The 17,342-nt window shown below is 38.0% G+C and overlaps 1 protein-coding gene across 4 annotated transcripts in view; it reads left to right on the forward strand.

The window, feature by feature from the left end:
* The window catches only part of PER2 (period circadian regulator 2), a 48,193-nt gene that overhangs the window by 21,287 nt on the left and 9,564 nt on the right, over positions 1–17,342 (forward strand). For all 4 annotated transcript variants that reach the window (XM_069865020.1, XM_069865021.1, XM_069865023.1 and 1 more), the window contains 14 exons: positions 31–152; positions 1,512–1,713; positions 3,240–3,291; positions 4,560–4,702; positions 5,034–5,112; positions 10,111–10,217; positions 10,850–11,003; positions 11,397–11,505; positions 11,890–12,021; positions 13,462–13,558; positions 14,295–14,451; positions 14,534–14,661; positions 16,281–16,454; positions 16,714–16,974. In XM_069865020.1, coding sequence (XP_069721121.1) covers positions 31–152; positions 1,512–1,713; positions 3,240–3,291; positions 4,560–4,702; positions 5,034–5,112; positions 10,111–10,217; positions 10,850–11,003; positions 11,397–11,505; positions 11,890–12,021; positions 13,462–13,558; positions 14,295–14,451; positions 14,534–14,661; positions 16,281–16,454; positions 16,714–16,974 — 1,917 coding nt within the window. The remainder of the gene's footprint in view (positions 1–30; positions 153–1,511; positions 1,714–3,239; positions 3,292–4,559; positions 4,703–5,033; positions 5,113–10,110; positions 10,218–10,849; positions 11,004–11,396; positions 11,506–11,889; positions 12,022–13,461; positions 13,559–14,294; positions 14,452–14,533; positions 14,662–16,280; positions 16,455–16,713; positions 16,975–17,342) is intronic.

Here is a 17,342-nt window from a genome sequence, read left to right on the forward strand (position 1 = left end):
CTGAATGAGTTGTTTAATCTTCTCATGTAGCAAATGAAGAATATTACCAATTGTTGATGATTAATGAATCCCAGCCTGCTGGACTCAATGTGTCATCTTACACAGTGGAAGAAGTTGAGACTATAACCTCAGAATACATCATGAAAAACGCGGTGAGTGTGGTGATCCAAGTCTACAGTGTGTAGGGAAAATGTTTTCTAGAACAGGAATTCTTAGGCATGCCTTCTTACAAGGTAAGAGTAGCTTGGCTGATAAGCTGAAGACAGCTAGCTTTTGCCTTCTGGGCGTTGAGTAGAAACTCTGAGCCTTCACAGACTATCTCAACATCCGTGTGACATAATACACTGCGAGACATCAATTTCCATTTTAGAGCACCAGTTAAAGTTGGAGAGTAACTTTTTCCAAACTTCAGTCAAGGCACACTGTGTTTTCCTTGTCAGTAGAGGTTATTTTCTTTCTGCTAATATGACTGAAAAGTGACGAAATCACATGGTATTTGTCTAGTCTTTGCAACTGGTGTTGGCTTACTGTGTGATCCAGTGATGCTCTGTTGTCTGGTCCAGATAAGAACAGCTGTGACAGTCGATGTAGTTTTCAGCAGTAAAATTAACAAGTAACTATGTTTAAACTTATTAGTCTACCTTCCACTATTTCTTTCCCTGAAGCCTCTGTCTGAATGTACGAAGTTATGAAATCAATAAAATAGTGTCATTACGGGGGATGTTACTTGGCTTGAAGTAGGTGGGTTTTGTTGTATCTGTAATTAGTACAGGTTGCCCAAAAGGTAAAATAAATCGGAAGTCTAGACTACAACAGAGAACTTCAGCCAAATATCATAAACGTCGTTCGGTTGGTCTGAAGCATCTGAGTTTGCGAAGCCCGTGTTCTGACAGCAGCTCTTCAGTTTGTGTTTGGTGTTAGTGGTTAGAGCACTAACGGTTATGACGCAGGAAGCTCCCCTGCGTCAAGAAGAAAAACAATGTGAAGTGACATGAGTGGAGTGTTTGTGGTTGGTGGGACTTCCTTTACCACCTGTCTACTCATTATTTAGAGTGCTTTTTTTGCTTTGCAGTGGGTGGACAGACTAACATGAACAGCCTTTCAAAAACCAGTTTGTTTCGTATGTGTAAAATATGCCTGTAACAATCACAAGGGAAGCATGCAGTTTTACAACCAGAAACTTTTTAATTCTTAATTCATAAATACATTCTACATCAACATATCTACATAACAGATATCATTTAGGCAATGATATCTAGGTCTTGTAACCTAGTAAGGTGCTAGTGTATTGTTCTTATTGCATAGTTAAAAAAATGTACTGTCTGTATCTATTTCAAAAGCAAATTAATTTTATTTTATTTCGCCCTGAACAGATGTGGTTTAACACTATTGGCATCATTTTAATTTTGAAATTCTTAATGCTTTTATATCTTAAGTGTTTTTCTAAGAAATACATACTGGATTGAAGAATTTGTAAACTATCCAAATAATTTGAGATTTTTTGTTTTTAGGATATGTTTGCCGTAGCTGTTTCTTTGATTACTGGGAAAATTTTGTACATCTCTGATCAAGCTGCTTCTATCCTCCGCTGTAAGAGGGGTTATTTTAAAAATGCCAAATTTGTGGAGTTCTTGGCACCTCAGGATGTCAGTGTGTTCTATACATCTACTACCCCATACAGATTGCCATCGTGGAATATTTGCAATAGAGCCGGTGAGTGGTTTCAACAGCAGATATTTCTCTGATCTTTTAGTCATGCAAATGCAAATACTGGAACTGATTTTTAGTGTCCTTCCATCCTTTTTCTTCAATTTTTGGGAGTATAACACAGATGCATTATTAGAACATCTCTAAACAATACTAGATGTATAGCACACTTTTATAAATCAGCAATGCTTGTCTGTTGACTAAAAATTTTGTGAATGCCATTGTTTATTAGTTCTCATGCCCCTTTCATTCAAATGATGAATGTAAACAAGACAGTTGTTTGTGCTGAGTGGGTTTGCTTTCTGTGTTTACTAGCAATAAAGTGACCACAGTTGTTTTTTGAAATTTCTTCTCTTCAGATATAAAGGGGATAATATTCTGCCTCATTCCTTTTTAAAATGGGTTCGATTTGAGTATTGGACAGCTCGATCGCAGTGTAGAAAGACATGCTTCAGCTACCCTCACCGTGCATTTACCAAGTGTAACCATATCACTGTTATTTTAGCCTTAGGAAAATGTTAATGGGGAAGACTCGGGCATCTTGGGGCACTTGGTGTTTGTTTGTGGGAGGATCATTTTACTAGTCTAGCTACAGCTGTTAGGAACTGCTGCCAGCTGTTTTAGCCAAACACCTGAAATTCAAAATATGCTCTAAAAGTTTGAAATTCCTATCCAGTGTATACTAAGTCTATTAAGTCAGAGCTTGAACCATAGTTAATCTGGGAAAACAATTAGCCATAAACATATACTAAGTAATACATTCCTGAAGCAGGTTCGAAGGAACCTTGTGAGGTCTCTGGTCCAGCCTCTGGCTCAACACAAGGTCTATGCTGAATTCTGACTGTATGATCCTAATTACAGATATTACTCAGTACGCAATTTTTTTTTTCCCAGAAACATATTCTGTAGTTTTATTATGTTTGAGTATAGCTCCAAATTTCAAAAATGCAGTAAGTGTGGCTATGCACGCTATCACGTGTATCAGATGCTGTGGAATATAATATCTGAAAGTATTGTGCACTGAGGCCTTTGAGAGACCAGAGCTTGCCTTGAAAATTAGACTTGCCCTTCCCTCTGGAAAAGGAGGGTAAAAGGCTTAAAAGTTGAGAGGAAGCCTTCATGAAAACATACTTTTTTGTGGGGTGGGGTGGTGGGTGGCTTTGATATCTAGCTGTCCTAGTGCTTTTCTAGGAAAAAGATCCAATTTTGAGGTCCCAGATCATCAAACATCTTTAGTCAGCGCTATAAAGTACAGTGAAGAAGTTGATAAGACTAGACAGCTCAAACTAATGAACTGTTTGGGTATGGTTTTGGCAGGCAGCTGTGATTCACACGCCAACCTTGGAAATCTGAGTGGTGTTCAGATTTAGTTGCTTAGAAATACATTGTTTAGTAAATACATACAGAGGCTTCAGGGAACATAAGCTTTTTAAAGATTTCAACCTTTAATACTTAAGGAATAATTCTTGCTTTAAATATCATAATTTCATAGCAGTTTGTAAGTTGTTATGAAATATGTTTAATATTTGTAGAGTCTTCCACCCAGGATTGCATGGAAGAGAAATCTTTTTTCTGTCGCATCAGGTAAGACAATAACATTGTAAATCTTGGTGTTATATTGTGAAAGCATGTGTTACAAAAGTATTTGACTTTTATGAGAACCATACAGTATGTAAGAGTCTCACTTATCCATTACATGAACATAAGGCAAACCATGCATGTCTTCTTGTTGATGAACTAGAAGCTGTGAAGAAAACTGCAAAGTGGTTTCAGGAGGTTGCATCTTGGAAGTTAAGCATGTGGATATGGACCTTTGCAGCATAAAGGATGCTGATATGGCATCTCCTGCTGCTATGGAAAGCCTTCAGTTCATGTTAATTGAACTGTTCTGTTCAGCACCTGCTACAGAGTTTTTTTTATTCTAGAAGAATGATGTAGAATATTAAATTTACTTCAAATGTCCCGTAGAGAAAGATACATGAGGAGAATCGACTTGTCTCTTTTGCAATTACTAGATGACACAGTTCCTTTTGGGTTTGCTGCTCTTCTTTCCTTTCTTGCCACGACTCCCTGTAGTTGCTTTTATTTAGGAAACGTTGGCAACGTATTCAGTGTTATTTCTTGTGCAATTTGTTTTCTTGCTGCTAATTGCCTCTCTGGTAGCATTTCCAGAAAAAAAAAAAGTGGATCCTATTAATTACTTCTGGAGTAAATAAATAGTTATTGTTAAGATACAAGTAAACTTTAAGCTAATCAGAGACAATGCATCTCTCCAGAGTGTTGGATTGGATGTACTGAAAAAGTAACAGTCACTGGCAAATGGTTATTCTTTCCGTTACTTATACTTTGGGTTATTAAGTAAACAACTGTTACTATAGGTAAGAATTTCTGGGTCTTTGCCCTTTTAAAATCAGAATAAATACTGGGTAAAAAAAAGCCTTTATGCCAACTGAGGGGATACAGCAGCATTCATGAGTACAACTATAACTTCATCCCTTTGAAGGGTATAGTGTCACAGCTTGAGTTTGTTGGATCTACGAAATGATATAATCATAGGAGGTAGGTTTTCCTTTTTCCATCAAATTTCTGTTTAAAGCAATTGTGGATCTTTTTATTTCAGGCAGTAGAGAGGACAGCGTATTCTTTATTGCAGTTGGTAGGGAAGGATGCTGTCAGAATTGGCTTCTCTTCTACCAAAAAAAAAAAAAGATTTCAGAAAGCTAAGTTCTTGGGTGCTGTTTTCGGAGCTATCATGTAGTCCTTGTGTTATGAGGAAATTGCAATAGATAAATTAAAGCTTTGTTTGGCACAAGAAGAATCTGTTGAAATGATTAACTCTGCTTAATTATTAGTGCGGGAAGAGAGCGTGAAAATGAGATTTGCTATCACCCGTTTCGGATGACTCCTTACCTTATCAAAGTGCAAGATCCAGAAATAGCGGAGGACCAGCTCTGCTGTGTGTTACTTGCAGAAAAAGTACATTCTGGTTATGAAGGTAATCCTTTGAATGCACAAAGACTAGCTTGGTTTCCTAAAAGTAAGAACTATTCTATATTCTGCTGTAGGGATTTCCATATGGTGTAGCGGAACTGAATTTCAGCCTAGGAAAGCCAACTCTGAGTTGCTGTCAGTGATCTCAGGTTTTGCTAAAGTGAAAGATAATTGGTTCTGTTCTCTGCCCTTGCTGTGAGCTAGCAAGCTGCTTTTCTATATGCTCGCACATAGACTTTTAGACTTTATTCAGTATTTAGTAGAAAGATGTAGCTTGAAGTATTTTATCTACACAAAAAACCTTATTTGTTAATCTTCTTTTCTTTTTCTCTCAGCACCCAGAATTCCTCCCGACAAAAGAATTTTTACAACCACGCACACACCGACCTGTTTGTTCCAGGATGTAGATGAAAGGTAACTTAACAAAAAATGTTGGGTTTTAATTTACTGATAAGCAAGCTATCCAGTATCTTTACAGGTACTTTTAGGATTCACTTAAGATGTGTGTGTGGCGTTAAAAATTATGTGACTACTGAAAAGTGTTCATCCTGAGAAAAGTACATCCCCCAGTTTTCACTAAGCGTGGAAGAACATCACGCTGTGGTGTTTAAGCGGAAAACTGTTTGCCTGATTACTTTTTCTTCCATTTTTCTTCCATCTGAGGCAAATCTGGATGTAAACACAGTGAATGAAACCCAGAGACAAATTCCTGTGCTAACAGCCATTACCTGTATGACATTCATAGTTGTCTGTTGGGGTTTTTAAGTTGGGTCCAATTAATAATGAACAATATGTTACTGTCACTTTCTGCTGGCCTAGACACAATCAGCGGTGCCTCTTTTGAAATGAAGTGTCAAATCTTACAAAAAAAAAAAGGTTATTCTGTGTTGTCAGTTCAAACTGCAGTCTTCATAGTTCTTGCTGTTATCTCCATACAAAAACTGCTCAAACTCCACTGGCTGAAGAGTTCACATTTGCTTTGACAATCACGGAAGCTGAGTAGAGTAAGTGCTCACATTTCAGGGTAGAACCAAATACAGAATCATAGAATCATCTAAAAAAACCCCACCTCTAAGATTATCCAGTACAACTGTCAGCCCGACAGCACCACCATGCCTACTAAACTATGTCCCACCTGGGAGCTTAAGGCGTAGACAGAGGTTCAGGAACTAAGCTATGAATCAACCTTTCTTTTAGTCTTCTGGATTGTTTTTGCCAGGGGCCTTTCAGAGGATGGTTAGGTGATGGAAACGTGAAGTGCATGGTACTTCTTCAGAGTTAGGAGCGTACTTGGCTGGAGATTAGACAATAATCACAAAAAGCTTTTAAGTACAGGGTTGCACTTTGGAATATTGTAGTGTTTGAAAGACTTGACAAGAGAATTCACTTATTCCTGAGCTGAAAACATGGGCTACCTTTTTGCTTTCTTTCTAGGATGTCTGCAGACAGAGTGGTAGCATAATGCACAATTTTGGATTTCTGTGGTATCTTTTGGATGGGAATCTTATTGTTTCTGAAGAAATAAGCTGTTCTTGGCAAACTCTTCAGTGGCAGCAGGAGAGAGAGGGGCTTGGGGAAAGGAGGTTGTTCTCAAGTTTGGCTAAGCCAGAGTCAATAAGATTAAAAAAATTACCTGTAGACTTTCAAGACAATTTATCTGCAGAGAGGTCAGGCACATCAGTATTACTGCAGCACACGTGTTTTTTGTTAAATGAGAGTTGCAAGAGGTAGCTATTGGAGATTGCTGTCGAAGACGACAGTGGCTAATCAGTGAGAAGTTTGGACCTTTAGGTACAGCTATTTTTGACTGGCTTGTACACTGTGGCTTAGTGTAAAGAGTTCATGCAAGGTGGAAGGCAATATAATGCTGACAAACTATTTTTCCATGATACGATTTATATAGTCTCTCTAAACACCTTAAGTTAACAAAAGAACTATTTAGTCCTATATTTAGAACTATTTAGTGTAGTTCAGTCCTCTTCATGGATTTTTCCCTCTCTTGTTCCTAGACATGGTCCATGTCAACTGCAGCTTTTGCAGGGTGGGTTTATCTTTTCAAACAGGCTAATTGCATGATGTAAAGTTTCTCTTCCTCCGTGCATCCTCAGCTTATTTATTTCTAGTAATCACTTAACAGAAATGGCAGAATTACTGAGTGGAGAGCTTTGCCCTTATTCTTGGATTTTGGTGGAGTGGGTACAGTAAAATCTCTACTCTATGTCTACTTTGGAAGCTTATTTTCTGTTGTTACTTAACACGTGTTAGGCTGGTGTTACCACTTATTCTCTAATAACATCTTTGAAGACTCGCAGTAAGAGTTGATTACGTCTTGGTCTGATATTAGGACTTGGCTTCATTTTTTTCTGTTCTTGCGATCTGTGTGGTTGGTTTTGCTTTTAATTATTTAACTCCTGAGAGCATTGCCAGCCACCCATATTTTTACCAAGATATGCATATGCTACTTATTACTTTTAAGCTGTCCAGGGCACAAACAAATAGATTCTTCGGGAAAGCGGAGTCTAATCTTTAAAAGTATACAACACCACCTGCTGTCAAGTGACAGTTGTTCATAATATCGTGCTGAAACTGTTGCCTGACTTGCATAAAATAAAGTTAATTCTGTAATCAGCGTGTGTTCGTGGGTTGGAAAAATGCTTAGTTGACCTAACTCTGCAAGTGGATCTCTGCACAGAATATGTTAAGAAAAAATTAATTATTTTCCTGAAATTAAATGGATCATTCCTGTATATAATTCTTTGACATTTATTTGATACTTATTGTGTTTGATGGGCGTCAGGAGTTCTGTATAGTTCACAGTGGAGTGAACTTAGCAATTAATTTACAGCACTTTTCCTATTTAACTTTCAATAAGAATATGAAGGGACTTGTTATTCATGTTGTTTTGGCACCTAAGTTGTCATCCTATAAAATACAAACTAATCTTTCTGCCTCTCCTTATTAGCCATTCTTATGCCATATGCGCCTTTGCATTCAAAACCTAAGTTTATTAACTTAAGTTCTGAATTATTTTGAGTTATTCATTATGAGAAAGCATTATGATGCTGAGGTACTGCCTCTAGTAGATAGTAAATGAAGTATTCTCAAATACAGAATCATAGAACAGTTTGGGTTGGAAGGGACCTTAAAGCCCATCCAGTCCCCGCCCTGCCCTGGGCAGGGACACCTCCCACTGGATCAGGTGCCCAAGGCCCATCCAGCCTGGCCTTGAGCCCCTCCAGGGACGGGGCAGCCACAGCTTCCCTGGGCAGCCTGGGCCAGGGCCTCCCTAGCCTCATGGTGAATAAATTCCTCCTTATGTCCAGTCTAAATCTGCCCCTCTCCAGTTTATCCCCATTGCCCCTCGTCCTATCACCACAAGCCTTTGTGAACAGTCCCTCCCCAGCTTTCTTGTAGCCCCTTCAGGCACCGGAAGGAGAGCGTTATGTAATCACGGGAATGCTGGTTGGAAGGGACTGCTGGAGATCTCTGTTCCATCCTTTTGCTTGAAATGCAGACTTCTGGGTTAGGTCAGCTGTGACCTTGTGTCAATAATGCCTGAAAACCTCCAAGAGCAGAGATTACACAATCTGTGTGGGAAACTGTTCCTATGTTGCACTGCTCATTTCGTTAAAAACCTATTCCTAAAATCCAGCAGAAGCTTTCCGGACTGCAGTCTGGAGACATTGCCCGTAGTTTTATTGTCTGGCACCACCAAGAAAATCCAACTCCATGTTTGTAACTCCCCTTTGCAGTAGTTGTGGGAGACTCCTAGGTCATCCCTTGGCTGCCTCTGCATCAGAACAGGCAAGCCCGGCTCAGTCTCCACACGTTGCTCTTATGTTCTAGATCCGTAACTGTTCCAACGATCTTCATGTCAGTATGAAAATGTGTAGGGGATTATTCTTTTTTTTTGCATAGAAGTGACTGAATTTGTATCTTCCTTTATAACTGGGTTAATAAATAACAGTTTAACATTTGATCCGTTTGAGGGTAGGTCTTCTGTCACAGTACGTCCTGTCACAGCATTTGCCAGGCTTTCATAGAACAGCTGGCAAAGAATAGGAAGAGTGCTGAAAAAAAACTTGTCTTCTACTTCATACAACATTATTAGTCCAAACTGAAGTCATTCAGTGTTGATTGGTATTTTAAAGTCCTCTTGCGGTATAACTTTCCTCCTTATGTGCTTTGAATTTTGCACCATTTTTAAATGTCAGTTTGTCAGATTAATAGGATTTGGTATGAGTTTCATCCTAGTTTCAGCTTTGTAAAGTTATTGCTTTGGATCATCCCTGAGCTTTTAAGACCCATTATTTAACTAATTGCTTCCATAATAAGGCATTAGCTGCTATCCTCTTTTTCCCCTGAATACCTCAGTCCCTTTGCCAGAAGGGTGTGTTTGAAGTTTTGTGGAATGGATCTAATTCCAGTGGGTTATCAGAGGTGCAGTGTTGAAGGCATTTGTCCCAAAATGCTTTTGAGTTGCAGCCCGACACAGATCCTGGGTCTGTAGTGCACTGCAGCCAAGTTCCTCGTTAAAGCTCAGATACCCGAGTGTCTTTCTGTGCCTGGGTCTTTGTCAGCCAGTGGGACTGGGGGACAGGAATACAGTGCTCTGTGTATGAGATTACTTGTTGGCATCTGGCAACTTCTTAAACATTACCGAGTAGCATTTACTTAATGCATTATTTATTTTTTATTTCCAAAGCATGGTTTTGGCAATTATGTTTCAGGGTGCGGTGCAAACTGACATTACTGAACTTTCATTCTTTCTCCTTAATACGCATGTTTTAAGCAATTAATGCAAATTATTTCATCTCGCCAGTAGAAGTGGTCATTGAGAATGTGCAGGCATTTGGTAACATTACTTTCAATTCTCTGTTTTAACTAGTAAGCTTGCTTCCTTGCAACTCCTTTAGGAGTTGAACTTTTAACCTACCTGTGAGAAAGTTTCCTGGAGTCCTAATCAGCTGCCCTGTTGCTAGCTGAGCTGTAGTAATCCTGTGATCCTTCGCTTTGGCTTGCAGCCCGTAGGCTGGGGTACTGTTTACCTTCATGAGAGTTTTACAAGATTAAACTTTATTAATGCCCTTTTAAAATTAAGGTCAGTATTTATCCTCTAGAGCTAGGCAGCGCAGCAAAGACAGAACTGCTGTGGCAGACTCCATGATTTGGTCTTCTCACTTTCACTTTTGGTGAAGTTGCCAAAAAAACCCAACCACCCCACAAACAAACAAATCCCCTTGTTCAGAGACTACTACTGCTTTTAAGTTGGCACTGCTATTTCCCCAAATTTAAACTTAGTTATTCATTCTCTTTATAGGAAAAACAAAACTTAAAATGGAAACATTTAAAAGATTATATATACATTTATTCTACTTGATTTTAAATTTTCCTTTGTTTTTCTTTTCCCAGAGCAGTACCTCTGTTGGGATACCTACCTCAGGACTTAATAGGAACGCCAGTCTTGGTGCATCTTCACCCAAATGACAGACCCTTAATGCTAGCAATTCACAAAAAAAGTATGTAATCTCTTATTATGGCAGAAGTATATGTACTTTTTTTTTTTAAAAAAAAGTTAATAATAATGACTATAAAGACTTCAGCAAGTAGGAAGTCAAAGATTGTGGCTAGGAATTGTTTTGCAAGCGAATACTGCATCCCTTGCTCTACAACTTGATTCTTAATGCAAATAGATGAAAATGAGAAATTGCTTAATTTCATGTTTGATATGAAAAATATGTGTCTGCTGAAAGCAAATTAGCTGTAAATGAGTTTATCTTACATAAAGAAAATTTTCTTGGGTGCAGCAATAGGACATGTTGCACTTGAAATGTTAGTCTTTCTTATTTCTTAAGAAGAATATAAGAGCCATGCCGGCAATGTTTATTTGTTTAGCTTTGAAAATGTAAAGCTGTTTCTTCAGTCATCTTTAGCTTGTTGCATTCTGATGGTGATTTTCTTGTCATAGTCCATTAAATTCTGAAGGTCTACTTACTCTGGTAGCCGAGCTTTTCTAGATGTATAGGCTTATCTGGTATTTGTTCCTTCAAATATAATCTTCCTCCTTTGCAATTCGTTGTACAATCCTGAACCATTAAGTAGAATTGTGCAATTATTGACCTAAAACTTCTTTTTAAATCATTTATTCTAGTACTTCAGTACGGAGGACAGCCTTTTGACTATTCACCAATCCGATTTTGCACTAGAAATGGAGATTACATAACCATGGACAGTAGTTGGTCCAGTTTCATCAACCCCTGGAGTCGAAAAGTTTCATTCATTATTGGAAGACACAAAGTTAGGACGTAAGTCAATAAATTGCTGGAACTTTAAGATTTTTTATTTTTATTTTTATTTTCCATCCCTTCAGGTCTATATAGTGATCCTTGAGAAAGACATAAGGCATTTTTGGGGGAGGGATCACACATATGCGCTTCCTTTTTAAGTTTGGGGGTTGTGATGTAGTAACTGCTTCAAAAATAAATTTGAATTCCTTCAAATTCTGCCAATGCTGTCAAGAGTTGTTTCACAGGAGGGAAGTCGTGCTCTGAGTGAATAAGGGTGTGTATTTTATCAATTTCAAGGGCTGTAGTTGCAGTCAAATATGATACAGATTCTGTTCGCTATATATAGATGGTAAGTTGAAGTTGTGTTCTCTGTGATCGAAGTACAAACTGGGGCATGTTTGGTTTGTGCAGGGGTCCCTTAAATGAAGATGTCTTTGCTGCTCCCAACTATACAGAGGATAGAATCCTTCATCCCAGTGTTCAGGAAATCACTGAGCAAATATATCGCCTATTACTGCAGGTACAGTATGTGCTTTAATGTTACCCTTTTCATTTCTCACTGAAGAAAGGGCATTTATCTCTGTGTGACGTTTTGTTTAGCTGTCTGCTACTGTACTGGAATTTCTGGCTACAGTCCTGGAAATTGCTTGCAGTCATGATTGCCAGACAAGACTTAACTGAAGTATGTTAAAGCTCCAGTTGATATTTTATGGGTTTCATGCAGCTGTGGAGTCCTCAAAAAAACCCCAACCCACAAGCCTAAAATAAATCCTTCTTTCCTCACATGGAATTACTGATGCCAACTTAAGTTTTGTTTGAAGCTGCTGTGCTGAGGTGTGTATGTGTGTGTGTAAAAAAAAAAAAAAATAAAAAAAAAATATATATATATTGTTGTCGTTAACAGCCTGTACACAACAGTGGATCCAGTGGCTATGGAAGTCTAGGTAGCAACGGTTCACATGAGCACTTGATGAGCGTGGCATCCTCCAGTGACAGCACAGGAAATAATAATGAAGACGCACATAAGGATAAACCAGTAGGTTTGGGTTTTCTTATTCAAGGACGTGGCACAAAACAAACCAGTAAACGTGGGGTTCTTACTTGTAGCATAACCTTTTCAAATAAGGAATGGAAGAAAGTATAAAGAAAAAGTCGTCGCTTGCTTATCATGGAAACTACCTTTTTGTCTGGAGGGATAAACATTTCTGGTGTAGATGAAGTCTCAGGGTACTGAAGCACAGTTATAGGTGTAAAAGTTGGCCTGTATGAAGAATTGAAACCTATTCAGTGTCTTAACTTATTCTAGTGTCCACTATATGTTACATGCTGAATTTCTGGGAAAATCAGTAGTTTCCTTTGGAAGAGGAAAGCCTGTAATTACTATTTTCCCAAATGAAAGTGAAAATAAAATGCAGTCATACCTGAATAATAAAGTGATAGCTTGACCTTGGTCGCTTTTATATTGCAAAAATATACTACCTGATATGGAATAAATTTTTTTTCTTTGAGCTTAGAACTTCTCTGTAGATCAGGCCATTGCTACATATAGTTGATAGTGAGATGTAACTTCTCAAATTCTGTTAGTCTGAACAAAACAGTAGCATTAAATTTGTGCCCATGCTCAACAGAACTGTTCAGCAGGCAAAGTAAGTCAGGCAGACAGTAACGTACTGAATGTGGATGCAGTCAAAGGAGCTGCGTCTTTTACCATCTGTAGTCATTTTGGTTTTCCTGTTTTTCTTCCCAAATTTGTTGTAGCTCACTGGGTTGCATTTAATTTTGAAAGCCAAAATTTCCCTTTCCTTAGTTATATTAGTCACAGGATAATGCTCCCCAGTCTGATCTCTGCTTCTGTGACCAGGCACGGCAGACTGTTGCTCTTGCTGAAGAGGTCTCTGGCCTGGCATTTGGTCTTTAAGCACTAGTGGCTTAAAAAGATCAATTATCTGGGATTTTTTGTTTAACCTGCAGCTTAGTACATCTTAGACTATGTAGAGAAGTAGTGTTTAAGAAGATCCTGCTTTTGAGGGCAACAGATACCTGTCTTTCCTTCATTATTTCAACAGATAGGGAGGATTGTTGTAGTATAATTCTATGACATCCTGTCTGTGCTTCTTTAAACGTCCAGTACAAAAAGTTCTCAGTCTTATCAGCAATGTTTTGTTTACCAAGTGATACCGTTTTTTTCCTGAAGTCTTCTTTGTAATATATCTTCATATTTTCCTATCCAAGTCACTCAGCTATGTTAAACAAAATACAGAGTAGTTGTGTACAAAAAGCATACTTTAAACATCTTCTTTTTCCAATTCCCAAAATTCTGCTCCTGCACAATAAAATTCTATACATCATGATTTTCCCCGTGATCAGACTAATTGTAAGACAGAGATTAACTAAGGTTAGATTAACTAAGGAGTCACTATGCGTTATGATTTATGAAACAACTGTGTGATAACTATTTTTAACGACCTGCTTCCAGGAGGTTTGTCAAGATGCCCATAAAGTCAAAAATAAAGGACAACGTATTTTCACTGACAATAAAGCAAAACAGGAACGTAAAAGAGAGCCTTTTGCAGGTAAGACATTAACAAGTTAATTAGATATTAATCTATTGTGCTGGTACCTTCTATAATATGACAGTAGTCATATTTTAGTTCTAATCAATACATAAAGACAGTGTTTTTATCAGTTAAAATTATGTTACCCTTTGTGTCTCTACTGTTTTCAGGAAGATATTGTGTTCAGTGATGTCTGAATTGATAATGGTATAACACATGGTTAAGGCATGTCCTAAAGCTGTTGTTTTGAAGTACCTTAATTGTAGTTTGTGTTTTCATACTAGTCAAACACCTTTTCTGTTAGGGGGAGGAAAATGTTATGGATGTGGTCTTTCTTGTTTGTGCTGTAACTTCAGGAATTTTTAAGTTAATAAATGAAAATCTTAACAAAGAGGCTTAAATTCTGCATGCATTGAGAACTTACTCTTCTAATAATTTGCTGCAACTTATGGACACTAGAGTTGTCCTCATACTGAATGTGTTTCAACTCTAGTATCTATTCTTTCATAGCCATAATAGCTATTCCCTTTGGATTCATATCTATCAACCTAACACAACCTATACGCCTCCAAGAATCCATAAGGAAAATGTTTACACAAGGTTTATCTGTTACTGCACAAACCTCTAACTTGCTTTACAGTGGTTAACTTGTGATCAGCTAAGAAAGATGCATAAATGAGAACTTTGTTGCTTTTAGGGGAATTTGCAAGGATTTAATGCCATAATTGCATAATAGCAGTATCTCTTTTCACAGAAAAGCAAAATGCTCCTGGTGGTCAGGTGAAAGATGTAGTGGGAAAGGATACTGCAGTAACAGCTGCTCCTAAAAATGTGATTACTGAAGAGCTGGCTTGGAAAGAACAACCTGCATATTCGTATCAACAGATCAGCTGTTTGGATAGCGTCATCAGGTGAGCAACTAGTGTGTAAATTACTCTTGACCTCTAGACTTAAGACTTGCGTATCTAAAATTGTTAAATCATTATATTTTAGGTACTTGGAGAGCTGTAATGTGCCTGGTACAGCAAAAAGAAAATGTGAACCTTCATCAAGTGCTGTGTCAATGAATTCTGGAGTGCATGAACAAAAAACAGCTGATAATGTTATACAGCCCTTGGGAGGTAACTCTACATCACAGCTTTTTCTTGATTGATTCTTGCTAGCAGCCACTTGGATGTTACTTCTTTGCAGAATGACGACAAGTGTAGATTTTGGCATGACCTCATGGCCATTTTCTCAGTGTTAGATCTAACTTTTATCATGAAAACACTTCCCTACAATCAAAATAATGAGTAGTTGATTAAATATCTGGATTGTAGAGGCAATAAGCCTATTTATATTGTACAAAATACAGCAGGACTTTGAGTTTCAGGACTAGAGTCATTGTCAAATGTAAAAAGATTATTTCATAGTTTGGGCTTGTAAGAACAACCAGCTGAAGAACTTGTCAGCTAAGTAATTGCAAGAAAAATATGTTTTACTCTTCTGTTTCTTCTTTGTGTACATATATAAAAAAAAAAAACCAACAAAAAAAAACCCACAAAAAAGGAACAAGAGAGGGCAAAAGGTAAAATGCAGCATCAGACTGCTCTGTGTTGTGAGAGGCACAAGAACCCTTTTGAAGAGAATGTCCAGTCATGAAACTAAATGATAGGAATTACTGAGGACAACTACCTAAAGGTCTGCTGTAGGCAAAACATTAACTTAATTCATTCGGACTTGGGTCTAGCATTTGGTATAGTCCCTGCCTGGATGGGGAGCTAAACTAAAGAACATAACTGTTTGATAAGTAAAAGAATTGTGGGATTGGTAAAGAACTAACTGTAAATACTTGCCGATTCTATCCTGTCATTATTTGAGGCTAAATGATAAGCGTCTAGTGGAGTTTCTCAGAAATGGTCTTGGGAATGATCTCATCTATTTTTCTTTTTGATGAGCTTGAAAAGGAAGTTTCAATGAAGCTAGAATCAAATTGGAATTTATCAGTGCAAATAGGAGCAAAGCGTCCTGTAGAAGGAATTGAAATGCCTTGAGAACTAGAGAAGACAAATGGTGGAACTAGCATCATGCAATTAGGAGCAGTTTCTGCTGTTGGTTGGCATCTGTGCAGTTCTAGCTGACAGGAAAAGTGGTGGGTTCACTAGCTTTTTATTTGGTGCACTGGTGACTGAGAATGATGAAGCCACTTGCATACTCTAGTCAGGGAAACGGCAAGCCTAAGGTCTTAAATATGTGTTATGCCAACTGTTCCTGCCAGAGAAGGAATGTTTTAATGCTATTTGATGAGACACTGGCACAACCTCTACTAGATTATTGCTTGTAGCTTTGAGGTGAGAGAATTTAAATAGGTGGATGCTCAGAGCAAATCTGTTAGGATAACCAGCTACAGACAACGATTAATGTACAACAGTATGGCAACTGGGAAGGACTTAATTTTAGGCTGAAAGAGATTAGACACTTTCTTCCAAAACTGTGCCGCAAAAGAAGAGTGAAAACCAGGAAAGAGCAAAAAGTCCTTTGAAAAGGTTTGGTTTGGCTGTATGTGACAGTACAGGATTGGATTTGGTTGCTAAGAAGTCGTTCCAGTCCTAAAATGTTCTTGGTGGGATGCATAAAGTAAAATATTTGGTTTGTGTCTTGTCAGGCCCAGTTTAACCTCTACTATTTTTCAGCCCTAGCAGCATAGAACTTGCATTCGCTCTTGTTTTTGTTCAGTAAGCTACAACTTTTCTTTTAACAGATCCTGCTGTGTTGAAGGCATCTGGTAAATCAAATGGTCCCCCAGTGGTTGGTGCTCACTTAACATCTTTGGCGTTACCTGGCAAACCTGAAAGTGTTGTCTCTCTCACGAGTCAGTGCAGCTACAGTAGCACCATTGTTCATGTGGGAGACAAAAAAACACAACCTGAATTAGGTATGATTCTTGTTAATAAATTTTCTCTAAAATGGTGGTTGCTAGTAAGTTTAAACTTCAGACATGTGAACAGCTAGTATCTGCTTGGAACTTACATTTTCTTACAGCTGAAATGTTCCTATAAAAATGAAGTAAAGAGAGAGAGAATTTGTATCTTAAACTTACAGCTAAATTGTTACAGAACTATGGCTTAAAAATGCATATACAGAGCTTTTTTTACTTCATCTTGATTTACTTTTTCCCCCCACTCTTTTTGTAGAAATGATAGAAGATGGTCCAAGTGGAGCAGAACTCTTAGATGGCCAACTTCTTGCCCCTCCATCCAGCTCTACGCATGCAAATCAAGAAAAGGAGCCGTTTAAAAAACTGGGACTTACGAAAGAAGTCCTTGCAGTGCATACGCAAAAAGAGGAGCAGAGCTTTTTGAATAAGTTTAAGGAAATCAAGAGATTGAATATTTTTCAGTCCCACTGCAGCTACTACTTGCAAGATAAACCAAAAGGACGACCTGGTGAACGTGGTATGGCAATGTTTCCAAGATAAAACTTTTATTTAGATAGAAGATAAATCCTGTTGAGAAGGCATTTCCATTTTTAGCTGTATTATGGGGCCGCTGTGAATAGTGACAGTTGCATGCTGCTTTTGAAGTCCACAGAAAAATTCTTTCTGATAAGCCTTGCTTGAAGATTCAGAGTAGAATATAGTTTAATATAGTATAGTAACTGACATTTGAGTAACTAATGTTTTGATTTTTATCTGTTCCCTGTACTGCTACTGTCATGCATCTACTTGCATGGGACAAAACGCATGCTTTAGCGTGTTTGCTTTGCTGTATCTGTGCTTGTATTCCCTTGCTTTTCTTTTCCTTATGTCTTTCCATCTGTCTTT

The sequence above is a fragment of the Phaenicophaeus curvirostris genome, chromosome 10, assembly GCF_032191515.1.
Source record: "Phaenicophaeus curvirostris isolate KB17595 chromosome 10, BPBGC_Pcur_1.0, whole genome shotgun sequence".
NCBI lineage: Eukaryota > Metazoa > Chordata > Aves > Cuculiformes > Cuculidae > Phaenicophaeus > Phaenicophaeus curvirostris.